General features: G+C 43.0%; 1 protein-coding gene across 2 annotated transcripts in view; it reads left to right on the forward strand.

The window, feature by feature from the left end:
* The window catches only part of trabd2a (TraB domain containing 2A), a 52612-nt gene extending 38270 nt beyond the window's left edge, over window positions 1-14342 (forward strand). For both annotated transcript variants that reach the window (XM_053411938.1, XM_053411939.1), the window contains 3 exons: window positions 5190-5280; window positions 8088-8351; window positions 12927-14342. In XM_053411938.1, the coding sequence (XP_053267913.1) occupies window positions 5190-5280; window positions 8088-8351; window positions 12927-13161 (590 nt within the window). In that variant the 3' untranslated portion in view covers window positions 13162-14342. The remainder of the gene's footprint in view (window positions 1-5189; window positions 5281-8087; window positions 8352-12926) is intronic.
* Window positions 14343-14794: the final 452 nt, after the last annotated feature.

Here is a 14794-nt window from a genome sequence, read left to right on the forward strand (position 1 = left end):
CACATTTCATACAGAGAGGCAGATTGAAGGTACGTTTAAAGAGATTGATTTAATGTCAAAAAGCACACGTCCAAATTGGTTAAAAAAGTGAAATGGAATAGATTGAAAAGAGCAGAATAAAAGAGGTGAACTGATGTAAAAGAAGTAAAAACGATAGATCTGAAAAACTTTAATCATACTAATTAACTTGACAGAAATATGTAGAGTGGAATGAAATAGAGTAAAATAAGCTAATATGTTATGAAACCTAGATATGACCTCATGTCTCCATACAAGCAAAACCACTGGGACAATCCTGTGTTTCCTAAAACGAATCTAACAACCCACAAATAACTGTGTGTCAATTTAAATGTATCCTTCCTAAAATGACGAGAGAATAATGACTTGAAAATACAGTCTACTCATTGTCATCTATCTTGACAGCATCTAATCATATTGTCTCTGCTGAGACCGTTTCCAACAGCGTCCGCTTCTCGTCAGACAAATTGTGTCCGACTGAGGTTTCTGGTCCAATACGCTGAGGAGCTGACGATCTGTCATGAAAACACTGTGATCCAACCGGGGATCAGAAGAAGTGCCGTGTCAGCAGAGTGTGTCTCCAGACGCGTTGTGTGTGTGTGTGTGTGCTGGCATTGTTTGAGAAACACCAGGAGGATCTCTTCTGTCAGTGGAGAACCAATAATTTTCCTGTTAGTTGTCTCATGACTGTCACTTTCATGGACAGCCGCGTCTCCGTCCCAGTTAGAGACGATGAGGTTTTTCCGAGTTTAGAGTTTGACTGGTTAGCGCGTCTGACGGGCTGGGAAACGTCAAGAAGATGGAAATCTAGGTCATTATTTAGTTTTGACAATAGTTCAAATGGCTTGACTCTGTCCTTGTATTGAATCTCCCCCGCCCGGCCGTGTGTGGCTGCAAAGATTGATGCCTCGAAAACCACGGCAGTGTCAAGTGGCCGCACGCGAATAAAGAGCAATACAACTTGGCCAGAAAGGTTTCGTGTTTTTTTTCTCGTCATCGGTGACGTCACCAAACCAAAACCCAGCGTAGTAAAAGATCCCAGAATGCACCGGACACCTGATCTCCATCTCCTTCAGTACCGGGCTTACGAGCTGCCGGGCCCACGCTCCCTACAGCGGGGGAGCGTGTGTACATAAACAGCTAGAAAGGTCTATATCGGGGCAGAATGGCCTCAGCGCTGCCCGTAGCGTTTGTTTATCCAACGTGCTGTAATGTTATGAGAACTGCTGCTCGGGCCCTGGTTACAAGTTGTAATGTAAATATTGATGTGCATGGAAAAGGAATGCTATTTAAGGCTTACCATATGGTCTAATAACTCGAGCCGCTGATTGACGAGAGCGGACGTCGTTTTCGGTTTCTTGTTTTGTTTTCTTCCGTCCGAGCGAAGGTGTGTGTCGAAGGTTTCGTGAAAAATCAAGACGGGTCGAGCTCCAGGGTCGGGTCGAGGAAACGTTCATGTTTCATTCATTTTGGTTAGAATTTGTAACTTCAAAGAAAATAATATGTTCCTTATATGCTGACTGCAGGCGAGGCAGCCACAGGAGTCGATTTACAACACAACGTTTTATATGTTCTATTATCAGCGTAAGGAAACATTTGAATAGAATATACATTTTCTTCTACCTCCGCCATTTAGAGGATGTTTTCCCCACTTTTTGTTTTTTTGTTTCATTGTTAACAATATTATGCAAAAACAACTGGTGTTATTAAGGATTCGATACTGGTGATGGAGGAACTTACAATTTTTTATACAGATTTGAATTTTCACTTTCTTGAAAATGCAAAGATAGGGCGTTTTTCAAAATTTTCACTGAACTTTAACAAAGGAATCATTCAAGGACTCCCATGTTTAGGCGACTAATATATTTCTGATTGTGTGTCTGTAGATCCAGATGAAAGATATATGAATTTAACTGTGGTTCATAAGGGGAGTGTACAAGCTTTTTGTAGGAAACACTATTTTTCTGTAGACTAGAAAAGGCTTAAATCAGTGTTTTGTTGTATTTCTATATTTTATTCATCATTAGTGATTGTTATAGACTCAAACTGTCACATCACAGAAGTACAGAAACTTTGTACACTTTTATAACCATGACATGATTCAATCTGTGACCTGCGTCTCTGAGCGCTGCTGCATGGAGCAGTGGGCTGTGAATGAGAGCTTTCACTTCTGTCCCCCGGCTCTTTATCTGCACCATCTCTCCTCTCCCAGTGCTGCTGGGAGCACGCACACTGCACATATTGTGCATCGGTTTACAGGTTGTGGCCCATTTAATAGATTTAAAATGTATGAAATTGGCCTGAATAAATAATCTGAGGAAATATATGTCAGATGTCACAGGTGCCTCTGCAGACGTGTGGTTCTGAAACTGGGCTGCGTGAATGAATACTGCTGCTTTTTATATGCCACGATGAAAGTGTCACATGTTGGACCCGACTGGTGGAAAACCATGAAACCTAGCGATCCAAACAATTACTTACTGAAGCGAAGAAGCAGAGACGCGTGAAAGTCTTCCCAGGATTTTTAAATAATGAGGTAGAAATGTTTTTTTTAGAATAAATATCTGCAGCTGTTAACAGGGAAACCTTTTTATCTTTATTTTCCCTGAGACAACCAATAACCACAAAAAACTGATTGGGATTGTGTGAGTCAACAGTGGAAACATCTGTGCAGGAGAACGGTATAACGTATCAGCACTTTTTTTTTATAGTTCTCACATGTGCTTTGTTTTGAAGGGGGAAACGTGGAAGTGTTTAAGTTGTACAGTAATTCTGGAAGTAGTTTGTGAGTCACTGTGATTCCCCCAGCTCTGGAAATGACCTCAGAGTCGCGACTGTGATGCAACCAGAGGAGCTTCGAGACACAATTAGAACACCGATTATTTTAAATTAGCAAACACTTCCGTCATCCATCCATTGATATTTAAGACTCGATGCATCGCACACGAGACCCAATCATCAATCATTTTCTATCAGAGATGTCTGATTTCAGTTTTTTGGCTTTGGCAGGTTTGAGGTTTCTGAAAACACGCTCCTGATAAAGTAGAATTCTGCCCATGAAATGTTTTTTATTGTGGAGGTATTTTTCTTGAAGTATTCCCTCTGATTTTTTAAACATAAAAACGACATTTAAAAAACGTTGCAGGAAGTTAAAAGGCTGTATTTGGAAAACAGTGGAGCATGATTCGTCTTTTTAAGGAAGAATATGTGACATAAAGCTCCCGAAAAGTCACCTTGATTGCCCCCTGGTGGCTGCCCCCGCCTATTCCATGTCACTGACTGGTGATTGGGTCAGCGCGATTGGGTCCCCCCCCCCCCCCCCCCCCATCCCTCCATTTGCTTCTTCTCAGACTCTGGCTCCAAACGTCCAAGATGGCAGCGTTCCAATGAGCAATATTTTTGTTTCATTTCTCCACAGTGAGAGGAAATGGAGATGTGCTGTCCATTTTTATAAACAGATATGTCACTTTTAAGTGTTTATATTCATATATCTCATAAGTTAATGTTTGCATCTTAAGTTTTTTTGTGCTTTGCCATAAGATTTGAATATCTTTATCGATCACAAACATATCTACACAACTTTTGTCTAACTTTTTAGACACAAACTCAAAAGAAGCGTTTGGAGACAGAATTGATGGTTTACCTCCTATTTGAATTTAGCATATATATACTTATGTGTGTGTGTGTGTGTGTCCGTCCATGTGCGCACATCCCTTTGAAGTCCCGGTGCCCCCCCCCCCCCCCCCTCTGTGGCCCTGCATTGTGCCGAACAGCTCCATTTGTCCCACCTTAATCCCCCTGACGTAAACTCACATAAATCACGCTGAGTTGTTTCTAAACGCGAGCCGGCTGGAGAACTCCGTCTCGCTCTCGTTTACGACCCCCACAGAGAGTTCGAGGGCTGCCGGCTATTCATGCAGCTGACGGCCCGTATTGATCATGATCACCGCTTCCAATGAAAATAAATGCACGGAGCCTTTCAGTGCACAGTCGGGTCCTTCTCTCACGGGAACTCGTAGATGATTTAGGGAAGTAGAATTTGGTAAAGGCCCCCTCAATTGGGAATAACCAAAAACAAGGTTTAAAGCACATATACAGGTGGTCAGATTTTTTGTATATGTGTGACGCTGACTGTTGAAATTCACTTTCACACTTACAAAGAAGTTTCATCTAACAGTGTCTGTACTTGTCTGTGGTCGTCCCGTGGTTTTAGTTTCGGGAGACGGGCGAAGCGTCGCACTCATCTCGGCCAGCCCGTCTCTATCGGTGGCTCTGGGCCAGATTAAAGTGCCGGGGCTCATTGTTTACACTCCTCTTGCGGTGCCACGGCTGAGCAGGTCCCAACAATGGGGCCCTGCTCCCCTTTGTCGGGCCGAGGGGAAGAATGGAGACCTCTTGACATGGCAACCTGAAGCCTCAATGCCCCCACTTCACCTAGATGACAGGGTCAGAGCAGGGGAGAGAGGAAGAGGGAGCCGAGGGGAAGTCGCAGATAAGGAGCACGGGGAGAAAAGGGAAGGGGAAGAAAGGAGGGATGATATGAAGGGGGGGGGGTGAATGGAGACTTATCGGGAGGAGAGATGAAGAGAGATGACGACGGGATTTTGGAAAAACACAAATGATGAAACTGATGTCTGTGTGGATTAGCTGGACCATTACAGACATTCTCTTATTCTCTTTGTTGCCAAAACCTGGATAAAGAGATGGAAAATACCCTGATGCCTCTTTATTAATGAGTTAACGCCATAAAGTGAGGAGCTTAGCTTAGCAACACAAATACATGCTGGAACTTCTGGACAGTTAGCGTGGCTTATGCTAAGCTACCATGAGAAAGTTAAAACCAGAAAAAAACAGGGTTTCAAACTAGAGCCGGACCAACACACCGATATTAGAGAGTCCAACATTTCTTGTTTATATTTATTTGATAATAATAATAATAATAGAAACTTTATTTTTATAGCACCTGTGGACTTTTATTTCAAAATCCAGTTTCGATTTAAGAACTTCTTCGTCTTAAAGAACTCCACCATATACATATATATATATTTCTTTCTTTATAGTTTCTTATGACCCGCTGAGGTTAATGTCTTGTTTCCATCGTCTCGCTGTAAAACTAATCATTAGCATTCAAAAGTGGAGGTCACCACTTCTCTCTTTTTTTTTGCTTGCAGGTCACTTTCTCGGCAACAATACAGTCATTGATGTGCTGCGTCGCCAGGGATACGAGGTGGAGCACACCCCCGCTGGGCAGCCCATAAACAGGTAGGTTTACTGCTCACACACACACACACACACACACACACACACACACACACACACACACACACACACACACACACACACACACACACGTCCTCTTGACGCAGTGGATTCTCTGATTGATTTTGGACGTACATGGTGCAAATTGAACTAATCCCTTAATATATTTGATCGTCCAATTTGACAAAATTGCCCCAATTTATTCTTCTGAAATCAAAAGTATGTTTTGTAATAATTTCACTGAACTCCTGCCAAACAGAGTTAAACTGCCAAATATCCCCTAAATGCTTCGTATTATATGTTCGCTCCAATCTGCCAAGGTAAAGGACGCACTAATGACAGGAAATGATAAATAGCGATTTAATTACAAACCCAGATGTGACAGCGACTGACCAGTCAAAGTCTGAGAGTCGCAGCTCGGTAAAATTCAAAGATTCAAAGAGGCGCAGGGAAAAGTGAGCGTTTTGTTCAGGATGTTTTCTCTTCCAGAAAGTTTACCAAGAAGCGGTTTGAGATTATTTGATTTTGATGGAAACATTAGAGACATGAGCAGAGGAGAAACTGAGAAATAAAAGAGATGACTGATAGAGAACATGGCAAAACAAATATTATGTTGCACGGAAAGAGCCGGTGCACGTTCCGATTTCCTCTGAAATTCTCGAAAGCCCATATTTTATCACTTAAACGGGTGTAAGGTTCCACGTCCTGGCCACATTTCTGCAGAGCGACCGCCTGCCTCTCGGCCCTGACAGCAATATGTATTTCTCTGTACTTTTTTTCACGGACTGGATTTCAAATGGGAAATCGTTCTCCCAGTAAGAGCGACTCCTTTTCGCCGGCCCGTGTTTGTTCTCAGACCCGAAACAGATGTTAACGTCCCGCGTCAGCCCCTTGTGAGAAATGTGCTGCCTCCAATAAATCAAAAGATCTGCACCGGGTCGTTATCCGCTGAGTGATTCTCCCTTTTTTTTCGTGGGCGCTCACTCTCCCTAAACGCCCCCCCCCCCTAAACATTTGTCTCTTTTTGAAGTTTGACAGAGTTTTAGTAATTTACCCGCTTGGTTGACACTAAGGGGACTGGGTTTATTATCGTGTGTCTTTACTGGGTGAGCCACTGATCTGCTGGGGAGGCTGGTGATCACGCAAGGAAGAAAATAACGGGCAAGACACAAGCAACAAATCAAAAAGAACAAGGGCCAATAAGTTGTTTTTTCTTATTTCATTTTATTCATGACATTATTTTTTTTTTTGATTTGGCGTAGACTTTGATTTATTGTTGTGTTGTTCCCATTTGTCGTTGTGATTTGCACTTCAGGGCCACCGTAGTGAACAACCAGGCCACTGTTTTTATTCTTGTGTACACAGAGTATTTCAGCTGAGATCAGGCCTCTCACACATACCTGACATATATATATATATAAGTATTATTTTGTACTATTTTCAACACTACAGTACCAGGTTCAGCTTTTCTCGCGAATCTCTTGTTTTGGATCTTTTTCTGCTCCAACAAACAAAACGCCTCCATCGACCTCTCACATTCACGTCTTCAGCTGTTTCCACTGAATAGATGGCACCAGAGATAAGTCACTGATGAGGAGCTGTTGAAAAGACCAAGCCGAGCAGGACTCATACCTCCTGCTGTGAAGCATGTAGTGCAGCCTAGCATGGCACACAGCGTGGGTGGCTATCTCGCTGCAGATCTGTGTTCTCGTTGTGTGTGTGAGTCAATGAACGACTGAGTGAATCTGCTCTCACACACAAACCCAGTGATTGATGCGGGATGATGAGTCCAACACAAAAGTCTATACAAGCATATCTGAGTTCAGTGTTTTCTGTGGAGGTGAAGAATCAAGTAAACCTCCTCTGACAATGGGGGAAGCCAATTTGGAAAATAAATTAATACATTTTAATTCTAGGAACTGAAAGACCTTAATTGGCCTTGAAACTAAACTATAAAAATTATTTTTTGCTTATATAAGCAGACAAAACATCACTTTAAGTATTTTTAATGAAGAGATTTTTACAAAAAGTTCAGAATAAGACAATTTATTCATTTGGTTCGGCTGACGTCAAGGATTTATAAAAAAAGGTTTTGAGACATTCCATTGGCATGACAAATTTAGGTGTGTCAGGGTTAGAGGTAAGGAGGAGCCTTAGTTTTTATTTGAAATTATTTTTTTGTATTGTTAAAGGGTGTGTGTGTGTTCATGGTGTTTGTTAAAAATCATCTGAGAGATTGGTTTTTCTCTTATTCTGGACCTTTCATTTATCTTCCAGAAAATCACAATCATCAATTAAACTGAATATTGGTTCTCGTATCATCCACAGAATCCGGTTCTCACAGCAAGAATTCTTCCTCTTCCTCTCCTCTCCTCTCCTCTGGCCTCCTTCCTTTTCCTTTCCTTTCCTTTTCCTCTCCTCTCATTTAGAATTACTTGCATCTGTGCCTCCTTTGTCAGCAGCACCTCCACCCTCCACAGGTCAAATTTCCGAAACACCCAAAAGGAAATGAATAGTTTCAGAATGAAATACTGTCCGACTGTAGACTTTCACAGATTGTAGATTGCTCCTTTGTGTTGGACCGTTCAAGGCTCCGAGAGTCACCGACATAAAACCCTGTCGCTCTCTAGTCAACAGGAGACAGGGCGTCATTTTGCTTGTGCAGCTAAGGTTAAGGCACTATATGGAAAAAATGCTATTAAATTTTAAATCCATGGTCTGTGCCTAACTTACTTCTTGCGACAAAAATCATCTCCCACATCTTTATTTAAAAAAATGTGTCTCAACTTCCTGTGGTTTGTGTTTTCCAGGCGATCCTCCTCTGGACCAGAGTCTGAGGACCAGTACGACGAGTCCCCTCTCCTGGAGCCTTTCCTCCACGAGCTCCCCAACAAAGAGGAGGACCAGGGGCGCACCCTGGAGGACGACCTGTTACCCCACATGCTCCTGCCGGCCGACAGCCTGGAGCTGCTGGAGAAAGCCGAGAGGAAAATGCTGAAGAAGAAGAGGAGGAACAAGCAGAAGAAGCAGCGGCACCGGCACTTCAACGACCTCTGGGTTCGCATCGAGGAGAGGTAAGAGAGCACCCATCGAGGGCCGGGGGTCACGTTTCCCCCCCCGTCCATCTGTCACCACTTCTCTGTGGCTTTAGCCCCGATAAAGGCATCAGGAGGAATGTAGAAAAGGTGAGACAAAAGAGCAGAGGTGGAGAGGTGGAGACAAAAGGGAAAGAAAAGAGTTTAAAGGTAAACGCTCAGACGAGAAGGACGGAGAGGATGTGAGAGGAGGGGGAGGAAATTGGAATATGTTACGCAGGCCTGTCCTTAGAATATGGTGCCGCAGGCTTTAACAGCCAACGTATCACATCACCACACTCTTCATGGAGTCTGCACACACTCCAGCGCACACACACACACACACACACACACACACACACACACACACACACACACACACACACACACACACACACACCCTGTCGTGTGGAGTCCAAACTAGTTTCTAGCTGGTATAAGTGTCCTGATGTGAAAGTAGCAGCCTGGGAATTCCTACTAAGTATCCGGTTTGGGTCTCCCAGTAGCTCCAGGCAGGGACTAACCAGACAACAAAACAAGCTCACCTTTCAGACAAAGAGGAGACCCCCGAGCAAGGTGTGGTCGGCCATGTTGAAACTTCTCCCGGCCTCGTTTTAGGGATGACATTTTGTGTTTCCATTGATATGATTTTGCACTAAGACAGGAAGCAAAAAGGTTAGATTTATCAATTTCCTACCCCCACTGAGGAGAGGGTTAATTTACCGAAGGGCCTTTAACACATCCTGAGTTTGCAATTCACCCAACTCGCGTCTTTTAGCCGTGGGACAGAATCAGAGAGCCTAAAGGAAACCCATGCAAAAACAGAGGCACTTGCCAAAAGGTCCAAACAAGGAGACAAAACAATGACCCGTCCTCCTTCACTGACTAATCACAGTGAATGTATAAGCTAAAGAAACTTCAGTTCACTTAAAGTCAAACCGTCTGGGTCGAGCCCGGAGGAGACGCACCAGGACATTTCACCTGCAGTGGACATCACTTGTCTTTAGCTCTTATCGCCGAATGCTCTCAAATATTGTCCAAGTTGACGTCTCTCAGCATCCTCCTGAGATATTTTTATTCTTTTTGTTTTCCATCCGTCTTTTCTCATGGCCTCCCTTGGACACTACCCTCGGCGGCTGGCAGGGAATGTTTTGGAAAATGTCCAGAGCGACTGACTGTGACTTTTTTGCATTTCCACATGCAGCCCCTCTGGAAAACCTGAGGTCTGGACTCCAGTGCATGTCTGAAAGCAGCTTTATTGACTTTCGAGGGAAACTGGATTAAGAGCACATTCATCAGCCTGAAAGTCAAAGTGGCTGCCTTAACTCAAAAGATCTATCTGGACAGAATCAGAAACTTGTACGACATATTTCCCAATATGTATTTTCCCCAAACTGCAAAGTAATCCCCGACGGAAAATTAGATTCTGCTTCGTAATTAAGGATGAATTAAAGTTAAATCTGCAAGTCTGACTTTTTTTATTTTCCTTCTGAAAGAGCTTGAGTCAGCTGATCCTCTCCTTGTATTTAATTAGTGTTGAGCACAGCTTGCTTACTATGGTTGATAATAACACTACACAGATGGAGTGGTTTAATTCAAGCTCAGTGTTTGAAATTCGAGGTTTGTCTGAAAATGCTGTAACATCCCACGAAGCTTTGTTTTATTTCCTTTTCTTCTGTCGTTTCTCTCTCTGTCTTTCTTTCCACACATATTTAAAACAGCCTGAGATGTCTTTTTACACCTGATTGACTTTGGCATTATGAACGCTCAGCGGTCAGCTCTGTCATCTTGTACTACCTAGCTCCAGGGTTTGATGCTCTGCACTTCATTCTTGGAGGAGTCGTCATGTGTTTGAGGGATTCCTCTGGTTCCTCTGGTTCCTCTGGTTCCTGTGGTTCCTCTGGTTCCTCTGGTTCCTCTGGTTCCTCTGGTTCCTCTGGTTCCAAAGACCTGCAGGTCAGGTGATATGGAGACAGAATAACAGAGTATGTCCGGGGACTTACATTTCCTTTTCCTTTTTTAGACGATTTATTGAGTAGTGTTGAACGTATGAGCTAGAGTTTGTGTAGTAGTGATCGTGGCGTGGAGCCATGGTATCAAGAGCCCGCAAATATATGTGCTCGGCCTATCGTGTGTCAGTCTCGCCTGTCAATCAGGATGTTTCCTCCCATTTTTATTCTATCAGCTATCTTATTAAAACCAAACTCATAAGAACGTATTTGATAATCAGCCTAACAAGAAGGAGCAAGAATGACAGAACCCATCTTTGACATATACTTGTTGTCCCATCTGTTAACATGGAGGAGGCGGGGCTTACGGCCTGTACTGCAGCGAGCCACCAGGGAGTGATTCCTAGATTTGGCTTCACTTGTGGCGCTGTCATGTCATCCATCTTTATATGCAGTCTACGACACAGGTGTCTGGTGTTGCAGACCATTTTTAAATCATCGTTCAGTCGACATTTAATGTGGTAATTAATATTTCCAGTGTGATAGAGTAACAGGTTGGGTTCTGATCATTATAAATATTATTAATTGTAGCTAATCAGCAGGTACGGTTGTGTATAATTGCCCCAGTGAAGGACTTTGCCCTGGAGCACAGAGTGATTTCTTACCGCTGTGTGAACGTGAATATTCCTACGTACAGTACGGACGGCTCCACACTGGAAGGAAAACCCAGCCGTGTCGCGTCTGTTCTCCGTGGGAACAGAGGAGGTTTGTGAGCACTTGTGTACATTATGTCTGCAGAAATGATTCCCCCCCCCCGCCCCCCCCTGCGCGGAGAGAGGCTGCGTCTGAGCGGCGGAGGAAACAGACTGTTTGTGTACACTCGGCAAAGTGTACGCGCTGCACGTCTTTGTATATTTGAATGTCTGAAAAGGTGGCCGAGTGAGAAACGCGGGCGAGGGAGTCCGGAGAACAGAAGCGGCCACAGTGCCACGGCTCTCTGTTGTGTTTGATGCCCGTCCACGGAGTGATGGGCCGCACCTGGTTCCCCTCAGCCTCTCCAGACCCGGGAAGCTAAATAAACTTCAAAAAATCAACCTCAGGCTTGCTCTGAATATTTAAACTTTTTTCTCCCCTGCTTCATTTTTTCTTTGCACATGATTTCACATACCTCTGTAAACTTTTCCAACTTCTCGGGTGTTGGAAATATTCAAATTCGAGCTCATTTGTCCACAGTGATCCCTCTAAAGCCAGAGTTTGCATAGTAGGAGATTCTCTGCAATTCACCAACAACACCGACATCTCCGGAATGTTCAACATTTTCATTTTTCACCAAAATCTCTCTTGATATTTGCGATGATGTAGATATTTCTAATCTTTTAGCGTTTTATTTTTCATTTTTGCGTCTGTCGCTTGCTAGAAACGTCGTGAACACGCCCACTTTCTCACAGTGAGTGTGTTCTCAGATCTGCTCCTTTGGACATTCTGCGGACTTTGTACAAGGCTCTTAATCAGACTTTTGCTTTCTCACATTCAGGCCCTCCGGAGAATGTCCATTGTTCAGTGCATGCCTGAAAGCAGCTTAAGCCTGCTCTCATTTGTCTTCAGTCAGGATGTTAAGACTGAGACATGATTTAGGGTTTGGGGGAGAATCTCATTTTTCTAAATAATGCCTCTTGTCAAAATATGTTCACTGATAAAAGTTAACTCAGCAGAAGAAGGAAACCCTGTGTAAAGTTACTTTATATATCGAATGTGGTGATGCTGCAGCCCTCTGGTATCTGGAGATCCTGACTTCAGGAGCTGTTTGTTTGTTCTGGCCTCGTCCACGTCTCAGCAACACAAACACTGCCGGCTCGGCATCAAACAGGAGAGCAGAAAAGATTTAATTGCCGGACTTGAAAGGAAAGATAAAGAAAGAAACTGAGACGGAATTTGAAAAAAAATCAAATCAGAACAGGAAGACAGAATGTGTAATATGAAGAGAAAAGGAAAAATAAAGAAAGTGGAAACAGGCTGTTGGTTTGTAGCCACGAGCTGATCAATGAGTTGAACGCCCGGGGGTTTTTGCTCAAATCTCCCCTGGTTGGTCGGGGCTGCATCGGTGGATTCCTCTGTCGGGAAATTTTCCTTTTTTAGCTTTCATCATCATCATCATCATCATCATCATCATCATCAATATTTCCATTGTTTACCTCCTGCAGTCGGCATGTTTTCTCAGGCGGTTGTGGAAAAGCAGAGAGGCGTTTTCTTTCCCTTTCAAACTCCAGGAGGAGAACGGCAGTGCAGAGATGCTGCTGCAGGTTTAGAAAAGGGATGGAAATTAGTTTGGATGTTTAAATATCTTACTTAAACAAATTTTGGTGGACTGTTGGCTTTTAAATTACAAATTAGAAGTACTAATAGTATAGTGGATACCTCTACCAAGGCCCAACAGGCCCCTTAAATCAAATCAAACACCAATTGATCTGCTCTCATTAGCTGCTTTCAGACGTTCACTGAACTTCGCAGATCCTCAGATTTTCTCCAGATTCGTGGATATATCCTGGCAAAGTCTGAAAGCGGTTTATAAGACGATAAATGTGAATCGACAACATTTTTAATCGGATCTCTCTTCTTCTCTTCACAGCTCGATGGTCCAGTCGTCGCCTCCACCGCTGGTTCGCATCATCAATGGCTACATCACCGTGCAGCCGCCGGACCGAGTCCACAGCCCCCCCCACCACCACCACCACCACCACACACCTTCAGCCTCCCCCACCTCCTCGTCCTCGTCGTATCCGCTCGTTTTCCTCTGCACGCTGCTCCCGCTCCTCACACGGATCGGGAGTGCGTTCCTCCAGCAGACATTTCATCTGGAATAAACTCTCAGTTATTGGGTTTCGTGTATCGGCTAATGGAAAGTGAGGCCTGATCATGTAAGATGGCGAGGAGGGGACCTGGCCAGAGAAAAACCATGGAACAAGCATGTGAAATCGACTCTAGCTGTCAGGTAACAGAACACTTCATGGACGTTAGGCTGGATAATGTCCGCGTTGTCGGGTCCAAATGGTAAATCACACCAGTTCAGCTTGTCTCTTACAAATTGAGGCTTCGATGAGCGTATCAATTCATACGGCCGAGCGGTTTCTCTTGGAACACGAAGCGTTCATAAGGTTTTGGTTATTTTCTCTGGGACAGACACAAGGGAGGACCTCACAAACAGGAAGTATTATGGGATGTCTGGCGGACGTGACACAACCTGTCGTCTCCCTCGTGGTCTTCAGTGTTACAGCGGACGCTCATCAGTCAACATCCAGTGTCTCGGAGATCTCACACGAGTGACGGCTCAGCCAATGGACACAGGGTCACGTGTGGCTGAATATCAAATATCCTCAATAAGTGTGCATGTGCATATATTTGTGTCTGTGTGTGTGTGTATGTGTGTGAGAGAGAGAGAGAAAGTCTATTAGCTCTTAAACCCCCGGACTCTTCAGTAATGTTACATAAAACGTGGGGTGAATTGTAAATATTGTTTCTAAATATCATAGATGTATTTTTTAGAGTTATACAAAAAAAGTGGAAAATTATCAAAAGTGTTTTTTGTTGTTGTTGTTTATATAAATGTATAAATAGATATGCAGTATATTTTTTTGAAAAAGAAATCAGGAACTAACCACCATAGCCGGCGTCCTGTGTCTCAGTGAAATGGATTTTTTTTTTTAAAGGGACAGGCGATTGTATTGTACTGTGTGTATCAGTGTTATCACTCGCTTTGCTGTGTGCGTCTGCTGAGAGGATTCATGTCAATGTGTTTTACACAGAGACCATTTGTTTAATTTATTTAATAGTTACTACTATAGTTATCATGTAGGTCAATGAAATATTCCCTATGTTTTTTTTTGTTTTTTATGTTTTTGTCCGAATGTGTTATTTCAGAGGCAATAATACTTCAGTTTTAAACACAGAACACAACAGCTTGGTGCTTTAGGACTTCCACATTTCACGTATGACATAACTGTAATAGTATTATCATGTTAACAATAAAATATTTATCTAGATTAAAGTTGGAGTTTAACGCTCGTGATTGGCTGTAAAGTAAATCAGATCAACTACTTCCTGTGAATATTCTACTGAATTGTTCAGTATCAATGCATTTCTGACTTTTGCATGATTACATCAATAGAAAATAAAATAATTTCCTGCATATCCTTCATCCTAACATATTTCCTTTTAAATTTAGTTAAGTTTATCACCACATTGAACAATTTGTATTTACCAGATCTTTAATGACGCTGCAGAGGTCTGGTTCAGCCATTCATGATGTTATACCACAGCATATTTCATATTATAAGTCCATATAGCAGATTGCAACAAGGCCTCACTACGTCTTTTAATTTTAAAGTAACGATGGTATAATGTTTTACAATGTAATTTTTAATTGTGCCCACTAGAAGTCGCTAAAGTGAGACTTTCAAATCCTATAAATAAACATATTTACTTAAACTAGAAGTGTTT

Source organism: Pleuronectes platessa, chromosome 19, assembly GCF_947347685.1.
Source record: "Pleuronectes platessa chromosome 19, fPlePla1.1, whole genome shotgun sequence".
NCBI lineage: Eukaryota > Metazoa > Chordata > Actinopteri > Pleuronectiformes > Pleuronectidae > Pleuronectes > Pleuronectes platessa.